At 46.3% G+C, this 25,281-nt stretch overlaps 1 protein-coding gene across 1 annotated transcript in view; it reads right to left on the bottom strand.

Annotated features, from left to right (window-relative positions):
- Prkce (protein kinase C epsilon) overlaps positions 1–25,281 on the bottom strand; it is a 497,167-nt gene that overhangs the window by 82,856 nt on the left and 389,030 nt on the right. The window contains exon 11 of the mRNA XM_052186512.1: positions 14,005–14,159. Within this exon, the coding sequence (XP_052042472.1) occupies positions 14,005–14,159 (155 nt within the window). The remainder of the gene's footprint in view (positions 1–14,004; positions 14,160–25,281) is intronic.

Here is a 25,281-nt window from a genome sequence, read left to right as displayed (position 1 = left end):
GGCTTGGAGAATCTAGTCTCTGCTTGAATCCACTGCAGTGACACTCCTTCCAAGGCATTTGCTTCTATAGAGCACTGCGTGCTCATAAAGAAATATCCACATATCCAATTCCTCTTCACAGGAAAGGCCCGTCACCATGCATCTCAGAGATGCCTTTGCTTGGAAGATTCTTAACCAGATGAGATGTTTTGATCAGTTTGTCAACCATCAGGTCACTTTTACAGAGAACTCTATTACCTGGACACTGGGCCATTAATGTGAGTGCGCCCTCTGTGCTAGGCGGGACCATGACATTTTACATGTGATCCTCACAGTAAAATCCTCACTGTGGGGGAGTTATCACCCTGATTCCACAGACAGAGAAACCACAGGTTACAGATTCAGCATGTGCAGTGTGAGAGTCTCTAGCTATTTTGTCCCTGAACACATATTACTAGCTCAAACTTCATCGGGAATTTCCCTCTGGTTCTAAACTTCCTGTTTGTTCTGACTCTCCGATGTCAACAAGATCCAGAATCCTACTTTTGGTCCGGCCAGCAGTTTTGGGGCTTCCTAAAGGAATGTAAACACAGCTTTGGGTCCAGCCGTCGGTCTGCGCTCCCCCGCCCTGCTTCTCTTCATCATGTCACAGTGACTTTGTCCCAAGCTATAACCAGCAGAAAACACCGATGGAAATCAGTTTGGGGGGAAAAAAAAAGCCTCATTCTAAAATAAATCTGGACCCCTAAAAACAGCTCCATTTCAAGATTATGGGCTAATACTTAGCATGCCTTTGCCAGGGGACACATTATTCAGTTGTCAGTGTGACAGGGGGATGATGAATCTCATGACTAAAGTGCACATTACTGACAGGCTCAGGGATGATGGGCAGCTGTGACAAAGATCACCCAACAGAGAAACTGAGGTGCCACTGCAGACTGAGGCTTTCCTAATTAGCAGATGTTCTGGGCCGCTGCAGCTCACTGACGAGGCGTCAGCACAGCCAGCTTCCACACACAGCCGCCAGTCCCACATCTGTGGAATTACTCAGCCTCGAAAGCAAAGTATGTTTTAAAAATTGCATCTGTTCTGGCCATAGACTTTTCTTTCTGTTCTCCAAACAGTACAACAGGGTAACTGTGCACAAAGCCCTTGCGCTGTTTCAGGTAGCGTAAGGGATTGAGAGATGACAGTTTACAGAGTAAAGACCTAAGTTATTTTTCCACAGACTCCATTTTGCATAAGATACTTGGGTGTCTCTGGATTTTAGTATCTTCAGCAGTCCTGGAGGTCTGCCACTGTAGATACTAAGTAATAACTATTTTTTCCTGCCTTGTGCTTCTAACAAAGTAGTTCTCAACTTGTGTGTCCCAACACTTTTGGGGGTTGAATGACCCTTTCACAGTGGTCACATATAAGACATCCTATATACCAGATATTTACATTACAGTAAATTAACAGTAGCAAAATAACAGTTATGAAGTAGCAAAATAATTTTATGGTTGGGGAAGATCAACACAAGACGAGGAACTGTATTAAAGGGTCACAGCATTAGGAAGGTTGAAAACCACTGGGATAACAGGAATGGATAATAATAATTAATAATAATAATAATAATAATAATAATAATAATAATATCCACTGCTGAGTTAGAAGCTCTGCTTGGATGGACTTGCACAATAGAAGCCACACACCTATCAGCCCATTTATCCAAACAAGGGTTTATAACATTGCCTTTATCACAGATAGTTCATTGGCTGAGCCCCAACTCCACCTTCACAGGCATGTTTCTGTCAGCTAGCCTATTAACTAACCCAAGCCAGCCCCACAGGTCTTGTCACCATATGCAAACCCTCTGCCGTCAGCACCGTCTGACATATGAGACTGTGGCTCAGAGAGAGGCTAAACACGTGGGAATTTAGGTGCTTGAACCCAGGTCCTTTGTATTTGTTTGTGAGAGCTGCCACAAACTGGATAACTTAAATGACAGGAATTAGCTTCTCTCCTTTGTGACAATCAGATAATCAAGGTCAAAATACTAGCAGGTTAGTTTGTTCTGAGAACTTTCTCCTGGCCTTGAAGAGAACCATCTTCTCCAATAGTCTTCTCAAGGTCCTTTACTGTGATTTTCTTGGTTCTATGTTACATTTCTTCTAAGGATAATTGTTGTCTTGCTTTGGCACCCATCCAGACCTAACTAATTACCTCTTTTAAAAGACTCTATTTCCAAATAGATGTGTTGGAGATTAAAATTCCAGTATCGAATTTGGATGGGCAGAGGGCTTGTTCCATACATTCTCTGGCTCCAAAACCCAATGTTCCCCATCTACCCAGGCAGTTTGTACAGCCCCTTCCAGGTGCCAGCGACTGCACAGGGCACTTCTGCGGATGTTTTCATCATGTAATTTTCAAAACAGTCCAAAGAGGTTTATGTTCTAATTCCCATGGCATGGTGGGAAAAAAACCCCACATTTCAAACACTCTGATTATTCTGGCTAGGGAGACACAACAAAGAAGGGGCTGACCCAGCCTGCAGGCCCAGTTCTTTGACCCCAAACTCAGTGTCGTCTCCAAAATAAAACTGCTTCCCATGTGAAACTGAGACAGGCAGTGGCAGGGACAGGGCGACCTGACAGTGGCCCTGGAGGTGATGAGCTCTGGTCAGACCTGTCTTAGGAAACATCATAAATATTGTGGGAAGTAACCATAGCAACCTCAGCGCGTCTATGGTGGTTATTGTTGCCGTTGGAGTTAGAGACCTCTGGAGAAAGATGGTAGGTAGAATAACGATTACTATTTTTCTCTCTTTCCCGAAACTGTACACAAAGATGGAGAATACAAGAGCAGAGGCAACAGCCACGTAATTTTGGAAGCGTGAAGCACATAGATATATGGGGATGGATTTATCTGTCCGGGGAAAGCTGAGTCCTCAGCCAGCGATGAGTGAAATCAAGAAAAATTAAATTTATCCTTCAAATTTCCATTCCTCCTTCAGAGTTTAGGAATAAACAGTAAGTTGTTTCTAGAGAGACATAGATGTGGAAAGCCAAGTGTTTGTTGAGATGCAGTTATAAACTCGGGTGGCCAGGAAGCCCCGAGCCATCCCTCACCTGCACCAGAGACTTATTCTCTGGAGAAAGGAAGCAGAGCATTGCCAGACCTGGAGGGTGGGTACCACAGCAGTGAAAATGAGAGGAGTGACGGAGACTCGAGGGTGGCCTTCCAGCCCTTTCCCTTCTCTTGGCTCTGACAGAGCTGGATGCATCTCTCAGTTCCAAAGCCATTTTAGCATCCATAAGGTGTGCATTGTATAGTCACATCTCCCCGTAGGAACAAGAGTCTTCTCTGGACAATAGAATCACTGTAGGAGGAAAGGCCTAAAATTATCCATAGATGTTTCCCAACCAAGCAGTCATCCAGACTAGTCTATTGGGAATCCATCTTGACTAGTCCCACATCCAAAAGTTAATTTCAGAGAAAGATTAACACAAGGGAAAGAATCCTTTGCAATATCACTGTGCCTTCCAGAACAAAAGAGTTTGATTTTTCCCAGCTGAAAAGATCTATCAGTGTTTTCTACAACCAATGAAAATAGACTTATACCATATCCCTAGATAATTCCGAAATTCTGGTGACAGAAAAACGTAAACATATCTCTGGGGAAAAAAAAGAAGTAGGTCCAACCAGGGATCAAGAAACAAGATGATATTAGAGGAAACCCCGAATTAGGCACCACCAGAGCAGTAGCTTCAATTCTGAGTGGAAACAGGTTTTGGTCTTCATCATTTGAGGGTGAAGACAGGATGATTTCTGGTATAACGTGAAGGTCTCTGTACCTCACTGTCCCTACGATCACCTTCCATTGTCAATCTGATAAACTATAGAGTCCTTGAGTGGAGAAGCTTCAACTGAAGAATTGCCTGGATCAGGTTGGCCTCTGGACATGTTTGAGGCAGAGTATATTGATTACTAATTGATGTAGTTGGGCCAATCCCACTGCAGGTGGCGCCATCCCTAGGTAGGTAGTCCTATACAAGAAAGCAAGCTGAGCCTAAGTCTATGAGCTAGCCAGAGACTGAGCCAGTAAGGAGGGACATTTCTCCATGGCTCCTGCCTTGAGTTCCTGCCCTGACTTCTCTCAGTGACAGCCTATGAGTTGGAAGTGAAACCCATAATAAACTCTTGCCTCCCCTGAACTACTTTCAGTCAGAGTGCTTCTAACACCACAGCAGAAAGGAAGCTAGGACAACAGAGTATTGAAATCTCCTCAATCTGGTGCTTCACTGAATTTTGGGGATCTATATTGTATACATGTATGACAGTTTCATAAAATATTCTTTAAAAGGAAGGAGGAAGACATAGGATATGGGAAAGAGAAGCCACAAAAGACGCATCAGAAAACAGAGAACAGTTGGGTTGGCAGCTTACAGCTGGCACGGTGGGCAATTCTTCACGCTGGAATAGTTTAGAAGGCCACAAGAAGTCACCCAAGAAAATGAAACAAGTAGTACACGGACTGCCAAAGGATGTCTTAAGGGATGATACGGGCATCTGTGGAGAGTTTGTGCCTGAATCAACAAGAAGCACATAAAACAGAAAGATGTAATTCTAACTTCAGGGGAAGCAAATCAAAATGATGTACAGGAATGGAAAATAATGATGGTGTACCACATGACTCTCAACAGTCCCATGAGGTGTGCTGGGTATAGTCACTTAATCAATCTATACTGAGGAGGAGGCAGGCTGGTGTATGTGATGGGGTAGTGGGATTATATGACAGTCAACGTGGAGGATTAGAATCTTGCCACCCAGTGTCAAGTCACCAAATAGTACCCAAAATGCAGAAAAGGGACTTTGCAACAATCCCACCTAGAAATACAGGGGACCACCCTAAAAGCTTAGGGAAGTTACTTTGAAAGGGAAGGAGGGCAGAATGAAATTCTTTTTTGTTTGGTTTGGTTTTGGTTTTAGTTTTTTGAGACAGCCCTGGCTCTCCTGAAACACACTCTGTAGACAAGGCTAGCCTCAACCTCAGAACTCTGCCTGCCACTGCCTACTGAGTGCAGGGATTAGAGGCTTGCACTACCACCATGGCAGAAAGAAACTCCTTATTTGCTTAAATACCTTACAGAGCCACCTGAAGCCTTATCTGTATTTATATCTGATTAAAATATCATTTAAGCTTTATGTTATCTCACTGAATAACCCTGGTGAGTTATTGCCCAAGCTTCATTTCCAGGTTTCCTATCTATAAAATGAAGGAATGGGATCATATGATCTCCTAGGCCGTAGATTCAACAGTCACTCATAATTCCTGTTATAGTAGCTGATGTTCCCATTAAAATCTCAACTATTGGATCTTGAGGAATTTTATATTGAAATATCACTTTCTATAGAGAGCAGGCAAAGTTGACAGTTGAAAACAGTGTTCATTGGTAACACAATGTCAAAATATTTCTGGGGAGTTGGCTCCACGAGCCTGGCATGCCCAGGGATGCCCACCACAAATTCTCTGTTGCTTTGTCTTAAGTTTTAAACAAACTGATGATGCATTGAAATGAGATGCGGGTCAACAGATAGTTATTAACATGGTTTTAAGTAGAGACCTCTGAGTAGGGAGATTCTTAACTGTGCCAATGGTGAACACTGATTCTAGGGACTGGGGTAAGGTTTGATGGCCATTTTGGAAGTCAAGTTGACAACAACTGGAATTAACTAAAACTCAAACAGCTGGGCACATCCCTGAGGGATTTTTTCCATGATTGGAACATGTGAGGTGGGAAGACCCACTGTAAAACTGGACCACACCTTTGGCTGGCAGCCTACATAATGTACTGAAGAAGGAAGCTCTTGCTTTTTGTCCAGTACCCTCGCTGTCACTGGGAAGTTCATTCTTTCACCGGCATTAGCACCTACTTTATGATTTCATTGTATACTGCAGACAGGTGGAGACATCCAGCCTCATGGACTGACCAGCTACTGGACCCTAGGACTTTCTGCTGGGAGACAGCCACTGTTGGACTAGCAGGATCACAGCTTGTAAATAATTCTAGTAAATCATATATACCCATTCGATCAGTTCTGTTGTTTTAGAGAACCCTGACTACTACAGAAGGCTAGCCTCATCTTTCTATCACAATTTAGCAAGCATGTTTTCAGGAAGAACAGTTCCAAGAACACTTGGAAGAACTGGTCTGGGAGTTATGTCAAAATATCATCAAGGACAGAAAGTCTTGGAGAATTTAAGGAACAGAAGTGCTTACAACTTTCATCCCTAGATGCCAAAGATCAACTTTTAGTGCTCAGAATATCAAATGTTAATCCCACATGACACTTTAAGTTTAAAAAAAAAATGGCTGCTGAATTTCCTTGATTTCATGTCTTCCACTCCAGCCTGATAGCCTTCCAGCCACCTTCAAGGAGGAGTTGGAGCTGTGTTCTCTGGACTCCGTAAACAGAAACGAGTTGTCAAGAGAGTTTGCATTTTTTTTCATGCCGCCCTAAGGACCCTCTGAAAAGAGTTATACTCATTGACCTTTGGGTAGCCGTGAGGATGGGGAAAATGGCTCTGTGCCTTTCTTTAATTCTTACATTTTTATTTGTCCTGTGAATTCCACAGTCATCATCTTCAAAGTTCTCCTTTATGAGAAGGGAGGTGAATGGATAACAAGGACTCCACACTGGTAATGCTATTCTAGAAGCTTGGGCTGGCTGAAAGACTTCCAATGCTGTCTTGTTGTCTTAGTGAAAACTAATTGGAAGTTTAAGATCAGATTACATTTGGTCCTCCAGTCACAGAATCTGTGTTGCCTGCTGGGGTAGGTACAAGTGTGAGCAGCATTCTAAGGCTGAGGAAATGGAGGCTGGAGCAGGAAGAGCATTGGTTGGAACTTTAGCTCTGTGTGCTCCTCAGCACCCTGAGCTACGCAGGGTCTCCTGCTTCTGATGGTGCTCCCCCATCTTTCCAGGTAGTCCACAGCTCTCTCTTCTCTCTCAGTAGCTCACGGCTGTCATCTCTGACAGCTAGTGGCTGCTGATACACTGAGCATGGTGCAGAGGAGGAGAAAGTTCCCCAGGTCACCTGACAGAAGGCTCCCCCCTCAAAACCACTTCTCACAGGATGGGTGAGGGCCTTGAAATAGGAGGTTTATCTTTCATTTTTGAAAGAAAATGTGTGTGTGTGTGTGTGTGTGTGTGTGTGTGCGCGTGCACACACGCATGCATGCACACATGTGCATACACATAATTTTACCTTCTGTTGGCACACGTATGGGTACATGTGCCTAAGTGTGAGGTCAGCAACGGTTCTCAATTGTTCTTCTACTTTATCCACTGAGGCAGACTCTCTCAACCAAACTCATAATGCACCAATATGGCTGGTGTTATTAGCCAGCTTTTTCTGGGGGTTCTGTCTGACTTCTTGAGACTGGAATTAGAGGCAGGCCACCATACCAATGTGTCATTCATGTGGGCTTCTGGGAGTTCGAGCTCGGTCCTCACATTAGCATAGCAAGTATTTTAACCTCGGAGCTATATCCCCAGTTCCACGGGGAGAGACTTTTAACGGCTATAGTCGGGACAAGCGAAAACAATGTTTGAATGCATTCTTCTGTAGCACCGAAAAGTGCCACAAAACAGCTGTCCATGGACATAGACATTTCCCTGTGCTCCCTTGGGTGGAGAGCCCAAGTCTAGGAGGGACTAGAGGAATATGTGCCTGTGCCTCTCAACTTGGGCTTTCAGTGTGAGCCACTGGCTGGAGCAGTGACCCCTTCCTTATTAATATCCCACTGACCAATAAGCTGCTAATTGGTGTATATAAAAATTCTGTGGGAAAGATAAAAGACCAAATCAGCTTTAAGAGCCAAGCCCACACAACCTGGCCTTGCCTATCTGCCACAAAGACAACTGTTCCTTACCACTCATGTTATATCACACAGAATATAATGGCTGTCCAGCACCAGATGAGGTCGGAACAGGAAGGCAAGAACACATACTCATAGCCTCTCTGTGTCAACCTCAGACTCACACCCCTGACAGCCCTTCTGAGGGCAGCTTGGGATGAAGGCAATACGGGGCATACAGATCTCATGGTCTTCCTGAATCTGTAATCTAAAACAGAAAGGAATGAGGTGGCCTTCAGATTTTTTTTTTTTTAAATGCATGTCAGGAATGCTTCAAATAGAGACTTTTGGGAGTACAGCCTTATGAAGCAGCAAGTCCCAGACTGGACAGTTCTAGAACAGAACATACTAGAATAACAAGCGTGCACTGAAGAGCACTGACAGAGGAGCGCTGGCCTACGCCACGCCCTATATGCACCCCTGTGAGCAACTCTCACTGAGAGAAGGTGCATCTTAGGAAAAGGGGGTCATGTTGACTAAGGGCTCGGCCAAGCAGTGACTTAGAGATCCTATCTTGTTTAGGAGAAGCATAATGTCATAGCAGGCAGTCAGGAAGGGAAGGCTGTGCAGAGCTGGCATGCAGGTCATTATCCTGAAGGCGGAAGGGAATTCCTCTGGAGTCGTAGTTCCCAACTGTATTGGTTTGAATGAGCCCATAGGTTCATATATTTGCAGGCAGATGGTGGGGTGTTTTGAAGGATTAGGAGGTGTGGCGTTGTCAGAGCAGGTGTGTCTTTCCTGGAGGAGGTGTATTACTGCAGGTAAGCTCTGAGGTTTCAAACACCCAGGCCTAGTCACACACTCCCCCTGCCTGCCTTCCTTCCCACTGGCGATTAGCAGGATGTAAAGCGCTCAGCTGTGGCTCTAACACCATGTGTGCCACCATGCTCGGCAACCATGATTATGATGGGCTAAGCTTCTGAAATGGCAAGCCAGCCCGATTAAATACTTTCCTTTTATAAGAGTTCCATTGGTATGGTGCCTCTCTACTCCACAAAAATACAGCAGTGAAGAAAATACCGAGTTAGCTGGGAACACATTCCGAAACACACAGGTTCCTAAACCCCATCCGTCTGGAACCCTTGGAGTATTGCCTAGAATTCCCACTCTGTTTTGATTTTGAAAAACTGTTCACACACGACAGAAGAGTGACTAGCATGCTGCTTCTTGTCTCGCCCAATACTACACCACTCATACATATACGTTAGCCTGGCACCGTAAGGTAGCCAGCACTCACTCTTGATGGGGGCGTCTGTGAAGAGAACTCGATGGGGATGGAATGGGTGCAATCTGGATTACCTAGGGGGTGGGGCACAAGGCTAAGGGAAATGATGATAAGGTTGAAAGTTCAAAGGCCACCAAGATCCTGTGAGAAACGTGACACTATGATTTGAGTGTCTGTCCCTCTGAAAGGCAGGCTGGAACTTAACTGCCACTGTGAGGGAGTTAGAGGTGGGCTCTAGACTTGTCACATGCTTCGACCACAGAGGCTTCATCTTCGCCGAGATGCCGTCACCACAGGGTACATTTACTGTGTCTTGCCATGTCCTCCCTTTACTTTGGCCACCACTTTTTGCCCTTAGGCCATTTGGTGCTCACCATCACATGATGGCCGAGCATGGAAGCCCTCCTCAGATACCAGCATCTCGATACTGGCCTTCCGGTCTCCACAGTGTGAGCCACGGAGCTTCCCTCTATTATCAATTACCCAGGATCAAGTATTTGCTTACAGAAGCTCCAAAAGAGCAAGAGACATGGACATTGTGGGTTAGGAACAGCACCCCTCACTTCCATCTCTCGAGTGAAGGAAAGGACACAGTCTCCATGCAGCCTGTGTCTACTACTCTCCAATTCCCAAACCACTGAGCTTTGCACAGCAGTCCTGCGGCCAATGCGACAGGGAGTCAGAGCATACCATGGGGTTTGGGTTTCATCTCCCAAGGGCCAAAGATGCTAAGAATGGAGTCATGTGCATTGGCCTAAGCTTTGAAAGAGTATTGTGTAATAGAGCAGGAGAAAAGCAGACTGGGGGATGGAGAAGGCCAGGGAAGACAGGGTCTTGAGGAGGAGGAAAGTGGAGGGATGGAGAGATGGAGGGAGGGAGAGACTGAGAAGAGAGAGGAGAGAGAAGGAGAGGAAGAAGGGAGAGGGAGGAAGGGACAGGGAGAGAGGGGGAAATGGTAAATAGGCAACTGTGTACTCTTGTTCTAGAGAGAACTGGGGGGCTGAATGTAGAGATTTGAGAATGAATGCATACAGGAATTATGTGAACTCATGGAAAGGGTAAAATTGTAGGGAGAGCAGTTAGCATAAATAAATGGAATAAAGATGGGTGAAGACTCTAGGGGCAATCTGGCTTTTACAGACTGGGCCAGAGAGGGAAGAAGCCAGCCCAGGAGAGATGGAGCTTGAGGAGATGCAGTGAGGTGAGAAGGGAGACAGAGTGGGAGGGAACAATACTCTAGAGGACAGTGGAGCCAGTGGTCGCTGGTGCAGGCACAAAGGAGTAGTGCAGGGCAAGGTCAGGCTGAGGGACCTAGCCTTGCTGGTCATGGCGTTCCGAGGTGGTGGTCCGCCATCACGTCCCGCCCCTGTTGTTTATCAAGTATGGCTTTGGTCTACTTATTGTAGTTAAGTCTCTGATTCTGTTAGTAAAAGTTGATGGTTGTCCCCATAGAACAGAATGGACACATCCCAAGGAATGAGAGTTCTTGTCCCTGATATCTAATGAGACACTGCCTTGAAGTAGAGATGGCCTTTCACACACCTAACTTCTATAATTTCAACTAGCTTCTAAATTGCTCTGGGGGAGGAGGCAGGGGTGTAAATCAGTGGTTTTCAACCTTCCTAATACTGCGACCCTTTAATACAGCTTCTTGTGTTATGATGACCCCTCCCCCAATCATAAAATTATTTCATTGCTACTTCATAACTATAATTAGCTGGTTATGAATAACGCTATAAAGTTCTGATATGCAGCCTCTATGGGTGTCATGACCCACAGGGTGAGATCAGCTAATCTAAATTTTGTATACATGACCAGTGGTAGAGGCAGCAATGAAAGTCTCAAATTACAGCTCATCCACCAATGACAGAGGCAATGCTGCAGAGATATGCCCTGGCTGATGCATCTAGACAGGAGAGGTGGCTAGAGGCCCCTGGAATGAACCGAGGAAGGTGTGGGGATCCAAGGATTGAATCTAAAGGACGGAAGGAAGTCCCAAGTGTGTACTGCTGACAAGGGCATAGCCATAGCAATGAATCGGGGAAAGCCTTCCTCAGGTCCACGATCAGTGTTCACAAACAACTGACCAGTGTGTGCAAAAGTAGCCGCAGTCGCTTTCTCCTGCATGATGTCTGCAGCCTGAGACTGCTCATCTGCAGACACTTCCTGCCAAGACCCTCTAGCAGGTTCTGGATGTTCTCAGGAGGGTAGCTGATGCGGCTCTGTCACAGCACACACAGCCCACCCGACAGCAGCTTCCCTGTACACACATCTGTCCTTTCCTCAGTCCCTTGCTATCCCCAGTCAGGTCTCCAGACCGAAGCCTTTGGGAGACAGGGCAGGCAGGCAGGAGCTGGTAAAGCAGAATGTTGTGCAGACAACTGCCAACCTTGATGGTTCAGAACAACATGCTCTGAGGAAGGAGGGAGAGAAAGCACACTGGCCTGCAGCCCCCAGGACTGAAGGGGGTCTTAGGGAGACACATTCCATACGCTCCCTCTCCCCTGCCCACCAAACAACACAAGACAACACAGACAATAAGATGATGTCACTACTGAGAGGATGACACACTCTGTGACAAAGGCATGGGGTTTCTAACAGGCTGTTCTTAAACTCCTAAACTCCTGTGATCCTTCTGCCCCAGACTCCTGGGTAAGCGGAATTCTAGGTATGTACCATTATGTTCCCCCATGAACATACAAATCTTATAGATAGACTCAAACTTGACTTTGCATTTATCAAAAGGGATTTTACCTTGAGTGGGCCCAGCAGTCCTTGAGAGGAGGCTGTGGTCCTTCTCTGAGGTTAGAGAGTCTGAGAAGAAAGCCTTTCTCTCTAGCTGGCCCTAAGCAAGCCTCGGGAACTCTAAAGTTTCCAGAACAAAGGTTCTGTCAATCAGCACATGATCTTAGGAGAAGAACCCAGACTTCAGAAGTGAACTTCGCTCACCTTCACCACAGCATGGAGAGACACCGAACCTACAGCATGGAGGAGACTCTGGGAAACAATGCGTAGGGGTTGTTCTCAGACTCCAAGGCTGTGTGGTATGGGCCAGACAGCAACACACAGCACAAATATGGATCCCCACAGAGCAGGCTAAAGCAATGGTTCTCAACCAGTGGGTCATAACCCCCTTGGGAGTTGAACAACTCTTTCATAGGGGTCATATAACAGATACCTGCACATCAGATATTTACATTAGGATTCATAACAGCAAAATTAGAGTTATTGAACGGACCAGTATCGGCACAAGACTCTCCCAAACCAAGTTCTCACACAAAGGGCATTTATTTGCCCCAGAGAGACAAAGGGCAGGCAATAAGAGATAAAGACAGGAGACAGAATGAGGGAGAAGGCGAAGGAACAGGGAGAGGGGAGAGAAGGGATGTTTGACCTGGGGTATGGTTGGGAATGGAGCTGAGAGTGGGGACCAGGAAAGGGACAACAGAGGACTGCTGCTGGGCAGAGAGGAGGCAGATGTCACCCAGAGGCAAATACAGTTTGCAAAGGTACAAGCAGAAACCATGCTAGGGTGAAGTGTTTGATTTTGATTGGGCATGCTAATCAGGGCTGCCAAAGGGCACTTTTGATTGCTGGACATCAATGCTTTGATAGCTGGACCTTGGCAGTCAGCCTCAGAAGGAGGACGCAGCCAAGTAAGGGACTAGAGCTTGGTGGCTAGCTTCAGGAATGTAACTTAATGGATTTTAGCATGTAGAGGGGGCTGAAGAGGGCAAGGCCTGCCAGCTTGCCATGCTTGTCCTGTTTGGGCTGGCTAGCGTCCTTCATTTATGAAGTAACAATGAAAACCCTTTCATGGTTGGGGTTACCACAACATGAGGAACTGTATTAAAGGGTTGTGGCATTAGGGTTGAGAACCACTGGGTAGAGTACGGTCCACAGTGAAGGACTGACCCCCTCCCCACCTCTGGCTTTGTGAAGCTGAAGGAGAACAGAAAGGAGGGAAGCCTGGGGTGGGCGTGGCCAGAACCTCTCAAAAAATAGAGTCGAGATGCTCCTCTCAGAGCTGGTCAGACATGTCAGTCGAGGTGTGTGCCTAACATCCGATCTAAGGCGAGTTAGCTTCTCTTCCACCCAAGTTTTAGAAAAGGGGGGAGCAAATACCAAGTAAAGAAACAGACAGTCACTGGAAAACCTTCAGCAACTTTAGTATCCTTGTTGCTAATTATAAATATTTACTCCTTCCTCCCAGAATCCCTGACCTCACAGAAAAGCCTGCGTAAAGAGTTTTCTTCTTTTACTGGAAAACATGTGTGTGTGTGAGAGTGTGTGTGTGTGTGTGTGTGTGTGAGTTGGAAAGGGACTGGGCTACTAGCAATAAATAAAAGACTGGACAATCTGAAAAATAGTCACTTCCTGTTGAATAATGTCTAGTTCCCACTCCCCACCCCCACCGCCGGGCCGGCCGGTGTGTAAACCTCTTCTAGCCCTCCACAGGACTTGTCCTTCCCAGAGTCTACTGACTGGAGACAACTAAGCCAAACAAACTCAGGAAAGGGCAAGAGATCAGGAAGTGGAGGAAGCTCGTGGCACAGGAGGAAAAAGTCGAGAGAATGCCCTGATGTTCAAGGAAGAGGGTGGGGGAACTGAAGCAATGAAGGTGACCCTAAGATCACACAGAGCTGAGCCTTTAAATGTCATACTAGAGCATTAAATCAAAAGCGACACAAACAGCGGGGTCAGACCTCCTGGGGCCTTTCAAATGCTAACATTCATAGTGATAAACGTCCCTCACCCCACCACCGAGTCTTCTGTATGCAAATTGAAACAAACAGCTAAGCTAAGGCCAGTGGCTGGGCGACCAGCTGCACAGTAGTTCAAGGGTCGAGAAGTCATTGCTTCTGCATCTATCAAAGGAAGAAGAGAAGAAGCTACCTGTAGATTACTCCATGCTGGTGGAGAAACATGAGAGCAGATGTGACCTCTGCAGCGTAGAACCGAGAACGAGGCTCATCGAATTTTCGGGACCGCTGAATCTGGAACATGAGGTCTCCACCATTTACATATTCCATGACGAAGAAGAGACGGTCCTGGAAGGAGAAAAGAAAATGCTACTTAACTCACATCAGTACAGGCTCTAGTTGGGGCCAGCTATCCTCTGGTGATCCAGACAGGTCACTGGGTCTCCGGGGTGGGGGGAGGTGGCCTCACAGCAGGTGAAGGCTGATGGAGTGGTCCAGAGGGAGACAAAAGGAGAGAGCACTTGAGGCGGGGGTCAAGTAACTTATACGTTCTGTCTTTGGGGATGGGGATATAGTTCACTTACGACAGGGCTTGCCTAGCATCCAAGAAGCCCTGGGTTAGATTCCCAGCACCACATAAGCTGAGAATCTATCATGTAAGCCTGCAGTTTCAACTTTGGGGGGTGGGGGTGGGTAGTGACAAAAGGATCAGAAGTTCGAGGTCATCCTTTGCCTCATGAGATCATGGTCATCCTGGGCTTCTCTCTCTCTCTCTCTCTCTCTCTCTCTCTCTCTCTCTCTCTCTCTCTCTCTCTCTCTCTCTCTTCCTCTCTCTTGTGCATACACACACACACACACACACACACACACACACACCTCACTTCTATCTTTCTTCTATGACACAGTCAGAGATTGACATAAAGAGAACTAGGTTTTGATTTTAACCATGCCCTAGACAAGTTTCCACTCTGAAAACACAAGGTGTCATGGCATGTGGGATAGACTACATAATGAATAATGATTCTCCCAAAGAAAACCTGGTCCTACCCATGAAATGTTGGACTGATGCTTTCTGCATACAAAAGGATCTTGCAGATGTGACTAAGCCAGTCATCTTGAGAGGTGAGAAGTGAGGCAGGGGGATATTGGAATATGGAGGAAGAGAGAGTAATCACAGAAGCAGATTAGAGCAGCACAGCCATAAGCCAAAGGATGTAGAAAGCCCCCAGGTTCGTGGTCCTGAGCCTTCCTAATGCTGCGACTGTTTATTACAGTTCCTCATGTTGTGGTGACCCCCATAAATTATTTTCATTGCTACTTCCTAGCTGTTATTTTGCTACTGTTATGAATCATAATGTAAATATTTGATATGCAGGATTCCAGATATGAAATCCCTGTGAAATGGTCTTGTGGGTTTTTTCACCGGCAAAGGGGATCTAGACCAACAAGTTGAGAATCACTGCCCTAGATTCTGGAAGAAGGAAAAGTCTCTGAAGACAATGGCCTAGGGCACTGACAACTTGATTTGGCTCAGGTAACTAACACTAGTCTCAGATATTTGGCTTTTATGGCTGTGACAGAATATGTCCCACTATTTTAGGTTACTAAACTTTAGCAATGTGTTAGGATAGCTCTGGGAATCTCAGAATGTTTTAATGTGAAATGAGCCTGTAAGACATCTTATTAAAAAAAAAAAAAGACAGCAACAAAGAGTTGTGGTTGTCAGGGCTGATTCCCTTGAGGCTCTGAACAATTTCCCCTCTTGGGTAGTAATTCTTAACCTCCCTAATCCTCTAACACAGTTCTTCATGTTGGGGTGACCCCCAACCATAACATTATTTTTGTTGCTACCGCATGCCTGTAATTTTGCAACTATTATGAATCATAATGAAATATTTTAGGAGACAGAGATTTGCCAAGGGGTCGAGACGCTCAGGTTGAGAACCACCACTGCGCTAGGGTTTCTTCCACTGAGGAGAGCTCCTTGTCTGCATCTTTGGTGACTCGAGGAGAAAGAAGCCTGAATCCACTTTGCACAATTCACCATTTCCTAAGCAGATGGCATGCATGTGGATATTGTTCAGGGGACTGGAGAAGTGGGGAGGGACAGGCTTGGGTGTCTGGTGGTCTACAGTCAAGGGCAGAGTTTTGAAATGAGCAGAGTGGGGGACATGCAAAGGGAGCTAAGCAAGGTGAAGGTGAGGATGCTCTCTGATCAGGCAGCTGAGGAGGAGTCTGGAAAGAGGCAGACCGTGGGGACAGAGTGAACTGCACAGGGGCAGTAAGTGAGCAGTGCAGAGGGAGGCCAGAGAGACAGAAGGCCTCCTGCCCAGCCCCCATTCCCCTCCCTCTCGCTGTTGTCATTCGCATGTGTCACGTAGCCCAGGCTGGCCTAGAATTTGCTGTGAAGCCAAGAATGATCTAGAACATTGTTCCTCTTGCCTCCTGCTCCCGAGTGCTGGAATTAGAGTTGGGTGCTGCCATGGCTGCTGTATGCTATATTGGGGATCAGTCTACCAACTGAGCTAAAATCCTCAGCTCCCAGTTACAGGCTTAACATAGAAATCTATTCTAAAGAAGCTTCCATGAGGATATTATGTCCTCCTAAGAGAGAGTAAAACACACTATAAACAGCTCTTTATGCAGGAAGCAAATCTACTTCCCCATTAGCATCTCCTTGGCTGAAAGTGCATCCTAACCTCTGCCAGGGCTGCTTTGGTGGCATTCACAGGGGCCCACGGTAGAACATCTCTCCCATTTGGTTTGTCTCACACTTTAAGCTTCCCTTGTCCCCTGACCCCTCCCAGGGCATCAATTTGTTCTCAGAAGTTCACATAGCCTTGCTGACTGCTCAGAAGCATTCCTTCCTATTTATGAATCCTCAAGACCAACAGTGCACAGACCACACACACACACACACACACTCATCTCTTCTCGTGAGCTCAGACACTGCCATCTTCTTTACCCTTCTGCTACTGTGAATTCACTGCTGTGATGGACTGTAAGGTGGGTGGAGTTATAAACCAAATGAGCCTCTTTCTTCCCTAAGTTGCTCTTTGTTTGGAAATTTTATCATAACAGAAATAAAACTAAAACAGCCCTTTTGGGGGAAAAGACAAATGTCAAATGTTTTTGCTAATATGTAGAATCTAGATTTAGCCGGGCAGTGGTGGCACACGCCTTTAATCCCAGCACCTGGGAGGCAGAGGCAGGAGGATTTCTGAGTTCGAGGCCAGCCTGGTCTACAGAGTTCCAGGACAGCCAGGGCTACACAGAGAAAAAAACAAAAAACAAAAAACAAACAAACAAAACAACAACAACAACAACAACAAAGAATCTAGATTTAACCTGTGTGTTTAACTCAAAGTGAAGTAAGGACCATTTGGGGAAGGAAAGGGACTAACAAGAGATGAGACAAAGGGAAAGAATGACTAAATATTAGTAACATTCAATAAGTGTATGTATGAAAATGTCTTCTTGACGCTATTATTTTGTACAGTAAAACTTAATTTAAAGGAAAAAAAGGATTCCTCCAAGAACAAATCTTTTTGGCCTCAGCATCAGTTGGAGGCTCATGGGAACAGGGCTCTTTGTGGTCCACACTGTTTCTGCTTTGGAACCTGAATATCTGCCTCTCTAACAAGGTCCCAGGTGGTGATGTTAGTCCAGTGATCACACTTTGAGAACCTCTGCCTTAGAGGCCATTGGCCCAGCCTTTCCCAAGGATAGCCCAGATGCATACTGCCCAACCAGCTGAAAAATTCCATCAGAAATAAGGTCTACAATACCCATAGTCACCAACCTTGATCTTGGGCTGTGGCCCCAATGGAGGATTTCTTTTATTGAATTTAGAGAATCTAAATTTCTAAAGGGGAAAATCTCCCACTCCGGTTGCTGTATTCTATCTTAACATTAGTCACCAGAGAGCAGGGCCTGGAGAGAGCAAAGGGGAGTGCCCACCACAACTGTCCCACTCACTCGCTGCCTGACCTCAGACAAAGAAATACTTCTCTCTGCGCTCAACTTTCTGACCTGTAAAAATGAGGATACAGGGTCTACATTATAGAATTATATTTTTATTTTTATAGTACAAACTCAAAAAGTCTTGAGCTTCCTAAGCCATCTACATCCTTAATCCCAAATTACGTTTCATGGGCTTGCTAACGTGCCTAGTTGGGGGCTAGAGAGATGGCTCAGTGGTTAAGATCACTGACTATTCTGTCAGAGGACCTGAGTTCAATTCCCAGCAGTCACATGGTGACTCATAATCATCTGTAATGAGATTTGATGCACTTTTCTGGTGTGTCTGAAGACAGCTATAGTGTACTCATAAATAAACATTTAAAAAAAAAAAACTCATGTTGTTCATTGTTTAAAAAGCATGCCAGTTCATAATTGGCTCTTCATAAGGGTTAGCCAGGACCGTGTCATGAGCAGTAGCCATAGCTGTTTTTACTACAATCTCTCTTTTCCAGCCTTTCTCCATTTGTCTCCCCCAATCACCTTCTTTCCCTTGGTTTTCAGGCTGGTTCTCTCCCCCTGGGTCTCTCTCCCTCCCCCGTGTGTTTTCTCTATTCTGTTCTCTGCCTCTTTGTAGATGTCTCCTCTCCAGACTTATGAAGTAGTTGAGCCTGCAAGGTCGGATCCTGGGCCTCCCTTGTGGTACGAACTTATTTCTGCATGTCCACAGTTCCCATGGTTCTGTGCGTGCATGACACAGACTTAGCCCTCCTTTGAGACTTTTTCTGTATGCTCCAGACCCGCAGGCCTACTTCTGATCTCCCTCCAGATGCCTTCAGGCACTCAAACTCAACGTGTTGAAACAGACCCCATCATCTTCTTCAGCAAGCTGGCCCCATATGGAGTTTCCTGTCTGGGGTCTTCACCTCCAACTAGTTTTCAAGTCAGGACCTCAGCAAGTCATCCTTAGTCCTACCTCCCCCTCCTCCCCAGCCCCATTGGTGTTGGCCGTTGTACCTTTTCGTTTCTCAAGCCTGCCCACTTCTCTTGGTCTCTGCCCCTGACATGCCCACCTCTCTGACTCAGCTTTTCTCTGTCTAGATGTCTGCTTTGTTAGGAATGCCTCTACATGCATTTCAGCTTCCTGCCTTAATGCTGGGTATTCTGTAGCTAGAGGGGCCCTGCTGAGATGGAAATCTGATAGCATCCATCTACTCTCTTCTTCTTACCCTGAGATGTGTGTGTGTGTGTGTATGTGTGAGTGAGTGTGTGTGTGTGCGTGCGTGCATGTGTGTGTGTGTGTGTGTGTGTGTGTGTGTGTGTGTAGGCCAGTGCCAGAGATTGAGAGTCTCCTGGTATCATTCTCCATCTTATTGCCTAGAGACGGAAGCTTGCCCTTTTACCTAGACTAGTTGGCTAAGGCATTCTCAGGATCTGCCTCTCTCTGCTGCTAATCCTAGAGTTACAGGTAAGTACAGGCACATCCAGATTTTTACATAGGTGCTGAGGATTTATACTCAGGCCCTCATGTTTGCATAGCAAAGGCTTTTTCTCACTGGGTTATCTGCCAAGACCTCCTTCATTCTCTTAAAGGGTTGTGTTACTCTTAGGACATGCAGAAATCACCTTAGCATACTGTAGGCCTCATGACCTGAGTCATCTCCCTTCCGGCTGTCCCTTATTCCTTCTGCCCTAGAACCTCAATTCATGCTCTGGCTGTTTAGACTGACTCTCCTTCCTACACGTTCTACATGTCTCCTTACTGCAAAGATGTCAGTGGGGCCATCTTTTCTTTGAGGAAGCTGTTCTTGACTCTCCTGCCAAGGTCCAATCTGTCTTGTGTTACAAGCCCTGATGTAGCATTCAGCAGGGGGAGAGGGAGGTTGTATCTTTGTATCTGTGTGACTATGATTTCCCCAGTACCTGTGTATTGGCTAGATTTATGTCAGTTTGCACATGCTATTTCATTTTAGAAGGGGAATCATTAACTGAGAAAATGCCCCACCCACCAGATCAGCCTGTGGGCAAACTTGTGGTATATTATTTTTTCACTGATGACAGTTAGGGGAGGGAGGCTCTCATCCAGCTCACTCTGGGAGGTATATCCTCCCTGAGCTGGCAGTCCTGGGTGCTGTAAGAAAGCAATCTGAGCAAACCATGAGGAGCAAGCCAGTAAGCAGCACCCTCCATGGCCTCTGCTTCAGTTCCTGCCTCCAGGTTCCTGCCTTGAGTTCCTGCCCTGGCTTCCTGCAGTGATGGGATTATAAGATGAAATAAACCTTTTTCTTCGTGCAATGCTTTTGGTCATGGTGTTTCACCACAGTGATAGAACCCCTAACTAATGCAGTCTGTGTGCTCCAGGAAGCAGGGGCTGCTTGTGGTTCTGGACTAATTTTTATTTTATTTTATTTTTTCTTTTTAAGGGAATTAGGGGCTCCAAAAAGTTTTTTTTTAAAATCTCCTTAAAATAAGGGCTATAGCTCTGGGGATGTGGTTCAGTGGGCAGTGCTTACTTAGTGTGTGTGTAGGACACTCTGAACTCTACCCTTAGTATTATACAAGCAGTGATCAGGATGGGGAGAAAAAAAGATCAAAAGTCCAATGTCACCCTAACCTACACTCTGAGTTAGATGCTAGCCTGGGCTGTGTGAGCCCCTCTATCAGTAGGACTGCATAGGTGGAAGGCCCAAAATGTTTGGGGAAGGGGTGAGGCTATAAGATGTGGAACCAAGCCAGGCCTAATGTTTGTCTCCACAAGTTCTTACTTCATAAAGAGGTAAAGGTGGGTCAGCCTGCTATAGGGAGCCTCCCGTCTGTGGGATCCTGAAAGACCATTTCAGTCATGGTGCCTGTCTCCATCAGCCATCCCCATAGTGACAGAGCCTTCTGTGTCCTGTTCTGCAGTGTCAGTTCTGCTGTCCTGTTGAGAGACTTCACCTAAAGTGAGATGACCATCCTTTTGAAGGCCACACTCCAGCAAACAAAGCCAACAAACCTGAGCCTAAGGCTGTGCACAGCAGGCTCTTGGGAAAGATGGCTCTGTTTCTCTAAGCATCACAAGAGGACCAAGTTTTGTGCCCTTCTTTCTCCACCAACTAGGGCCAACTCTGGCACATAGCAGGTTCCTAGCACATCCATGTCGTCGAGCGTTTGCATTCTTGAATACCCACCACATGCTTCCATTGCTAGAAAGTCCAAGGGAACCAGATGCTCCCATATTATTTCTGATCTGTTCTCATCGTGGTCTACTTTAAACTTTCCTTCGAGTCTACCTTTTTCTCCACACAGTCCTATGCATCCCTCTAAAGCACAACCACTGACCCTTTTACACATTAGGGATATTTTAAAGCAAGATAAGCTTTCTCCCTCCGCACCCTCTATTCAGTGTGGACTGCTGCTGACCTCTGACACATTTCAGAAGGGTGTTTTGATGCAGAGGGGGGACCTCAAGTCATTCTGGGAACTGCTTAATTATATAAACTGAAATCAAAAGAAAGCTGGCAAAGACAGAGGCTACCCATTAATCCCCTCTTGGCACCCGGAGAAAACAAAACCAAAAACCAACTTCCTGGTAAAGTAAGCAAATATGTTTTCTGAGGTAATCAAAAGTTTGAAAAGCCTATTCTGCCAACTCCTCCCTTAATCTCCCTTGACTGTCTAAAATGTTACGGTCTTGTGATAGCAAGTAAAAGAATAAGAATTGCAAGGAGATTATGTGCCATGGCCATTTAGGGTAAGACTGGGAGAGAATGACCAACCCTCTGTGGAAGAGCTGCATCATGGCTCCCACCAGCATCCTTTTACAGTGTACCCACCCTCTGGCCTTCACAGGCAACACCAGTGGGCAGCTCCGTTTACCCTTCAAGGTACGACAGATAAGACAGAGGCTTCCTCCCAGCAGCACCGTGTGTCCTGCCAGTTGGATTTGTTTGGACATACACCCCTCACCATTTGTTAGATGTTTATGTGTACAGAGATTCTATCACTTTTCCATTTCACACAAAGACAGAAGACTGGACTTGGGGCCATCTGCCTTTGCTGTACCCGTGATGACACAAACGACTTCTCCAGGGTAGCAGGGGGGTCACTGGTCGGTCTTCATCTCACGGACACCCTGCTCAGTGCTGGGGATGCAACCCATGGGCTTATGGCTGCTAGACAAATGTTCTACTGTTCAGTGACACCCCTTACCCTCCTCCATGTCCACATCATCAGTTCTCAACCTGTAGATCACAAGCCCTTTGGGATTGAATGACCCTTTCACCTAAGACATCAGAAGGCACGTATATTTACACTACGATTCATAACATTAGCAAAATTAGAAATATCAAGTGCCAATAAAAATAATGTTCTGCTTAGGGGTCACCACAATGCGGGAGAGTCGTAAAGGGAGCAGCACTGGGGAGGTTGAGAACCATTTCTCTAAGCCACCAACTCAGGGGTTCTTTCATGAGTAACCAGCCTATAGTTAGGTGTCTGGGGGAGCCAGAAAGTTATGTAAGTTATGACTTGGGAATTTAGGAGCTAGGAATGTAACATAAGAAACCACAGAGGGACTGGAGAGATGGCTTAGCTATTAAGGGCACAGACTGTTCTTCTAAAGGACTCAGGTTCAAATCCCAGCAAGCATATGGTAACACACTACTGTGCGTAACTCCAATTTCTGACATTCTCACACAGACATGCAGGCAAAACACTGATGCATATAAAAGGGAAATAAATTTTAAAAGACCAACAACACAGAGAGCAGTTCTAGACACTTAGTGATTCTACATTGAACTGTCCAGGATCTGGGCAGGTTGTGAAAACTGGGGGTCTGGCCTGAATCTTCCTGGCCACTTGTCACTTAGGCCTTACCATGTAGAGATCACTATGGAAGACAGTCACATGACCAGTTGCTCTCCCTGGTCTCCAGAATACGAATGGACTAATAGAACTGGCCATTGCTCGGAGATCTGGTTCAGACTCACCAGGTCTGGAGGAAAGAGCAATCCTGTCTTGGATAATGTGAGGTATGAGGAGAAAAAGCCTTGGCAAGAGAGAGCGCAGCTCCGAGGGTAGAGGTGGTAGGAATGGGCTCTAGGGAGAAAAGGGGGTGGGACAACCCCACAACCCTGCTGAGCTATAAAAACCAAACCAACGCTGAACCCAAACACCTGCCTCCTACAGAACGGTGCGGAAATCCAGGACACAGAGGTAGAGACAGGCGGGCGACCGAGGGGGTTCCGAAACTCAATGGGAAACGGAGTTCTACAAAGCTTTGGAGTTGTGAAGTGACATCATTAAAGCTGACTTTAGGGAACATTTCCTCAGAAGCAGTACCCTAGGAGAAGGCAGCTTGGAGTTGTTCTCCCTTCAGGCAAGTGCGGGGCTACACACTGTAATCCCAGCACTGGGAGGTGGAGGCGGGAGGGTCAGGTTCAAATCGGCCTTGGCCACATTATGAGTTTAAGCAAGTCCGAGCCACATGAGGCCCTGTCTCTAAAATGAATAAATTATTCAATAATTTTAAAAAGGCATCACTCTGCCTTTCCCCCACATCCACTATCTTAAATGTTACACTAACTTTAATGTTTGTGTGTGTTTACTCCCTCTGGCAAATCTAAAGTAGGTAATGTATCATTTGTAGGGACTCTACCACACAGAAAGCTCTAGGGTACAATCCTCTTACACTGCTGAAACTGACTCCTGACTCTGTCTCCCCTGGTCCCTGGCAACTCCCATCCTTCGCTCCACTCTTGGCAGCCTGGGCAATCTGGATTTATCATATAAGTGTATCATTTAGTATTTTTCTCCTATGTTTGCTTTATTAGACTTATCATAACATCCCCAAATCTCATCCAGTTTTTTGTATATAGCATTGTTTACAATTGCTTAAGACTCTGATTATGTAACCTCAACAGGGTGGCACTAGTTCAAATTCAAAGGAATCTACAGTTAGGCAAAACTGACTCACCTAATAAAACTCAAGGATTTTTCTCCTTCATTCATTATGACATTTAGCCCCAAGACCAACCTCAAATTACTGTCCCCTGCCCACGCATACTTCTGTCTGGGTGTGGAAGGTGGGACGAGGGCAAGGCGGCAGTGCCATCCAGAGGAGGACATTTTCTGTTCACTGAGCCCCCCCCCCCCCCCGCCTCCGCTCCCGGCACCCACAGAAATGGCTATGATGGCCCATATGAACCAGGCCCCAACACCTCAGCAGTGAGGGGCACCAGAGAGCCCTTCCAGGATCGAGGCAGCCTTCAGTCAGACGGGAAGGGAGTGGCCTTTCCCTCAGCTTCCTCTCTGGATGACAGATAATAGAGAGAGGTTGTCCACCCGTGAAGGACACTGTGGGGCTGATTCACGGAAGCGCTTTCTTTTCCTCCACTGTTTGATTAGCATCATGCCCCAGCTGAGCTGTCTCCTCCCAGCATCCTGGCTTCTTCCTGGTTCCACCCCACTGGAGGCCTTCTCCATTAATTGGCCCTGTGAGGCATGGCATCTGGCCGACATTCTCTGTCTCCAGCTTCTCACTTGGACTCCAGGAAAGCAGTGAGTACTCCACACGCTCTCTGAGTCACGTCCTCAATGAGGAGACCTACACATTGTGCAGAAGTTTCATGCTCTGTGGCAAGACTGGAGCCCTAGAATCTGGACTATGTATGCTGCCCAAGATGGCGACACAAACTCTTTCTTAGATGTCACCAAGAGATACATTTAAGCAGAACATGAGAAAAGGGTAGTGGGTGCACTGGGATTCATCATCAGTGGAGTCAGTCATCAACCATCTGAGGCCAAAGTGAAGCAATTATAAGAAGAGAAGAGTTGTTCTGACTTCATTTCCTCAGCTCAGCCAAGTTCTACCAGCAAGCACTCTGCCCATGAGCTTGGGCTATCTTCCAACAACCCAACATCCACCTCACCCGTTCACAAATGCCCTCCTATGTTCCAACAGGACATACATGGCCAGAGCTGGTGCTCATGCACCCCCTCTCATGAATCCCTACCTTCAGAGCCTCATGGCTATGTAGTGTGATACCGTAGTACTGAATGAATATCCCATCTCCAGGTCAGTGATGGTAGCAATGGTCCCCACATAGAACTAGAGCAGGTCAGGAAGCTGATACTATAATCCCAGAAACCCTGAGCTACCTTATCATCTCCGCCAACAGAAGATGTAACACTCAGAGAAGTCATGCTGGCGTCCCAGGTTCCAGGAGGCTCTCACACTGCACACCATTGTCAACAGAGCTGCAGTGTGGACTGTGATCAGTCCTGTACCATGTTATTGCCCATCATTGCAGCTCTCTCTATCTTAATCCAGTGTCCCACTGCTTGCCTACCAACTTCTGTCTACAATCAAATCCTGCTAGCTAACCCAGAGGATGAGAGAAGCCCTGTCAGCTCAGAGAAAGTAACCAACCAACCAAACAACCAACCAAAAAACAAAAAAAGGAAAATAACCAAAACCCACTTGCTATCATCTCTAGAATAGAACCACTTACTGACTAGTCATTTGGGT

The sequence above is a fragment of the Apodemus sylvaticus genome, chromosome 6 (assembly GCF_947179515.1).
Source record: "Apodemus sylvaticus chromosome 6, mApoSyl1.1, whole genome shotgun sequence".
Taxonomy (NCBI): domain Eukaryota; kingdom Metazoa; phylum Chordata; class Mammalia; order Rodentia; family Muridae; genus Apodemus; species Apodemus sylvaticus.
Note: the sequence above shows the minus strand (reverse complement) of the source record. Positions and strands in the feature narration are given on the sequence as shown.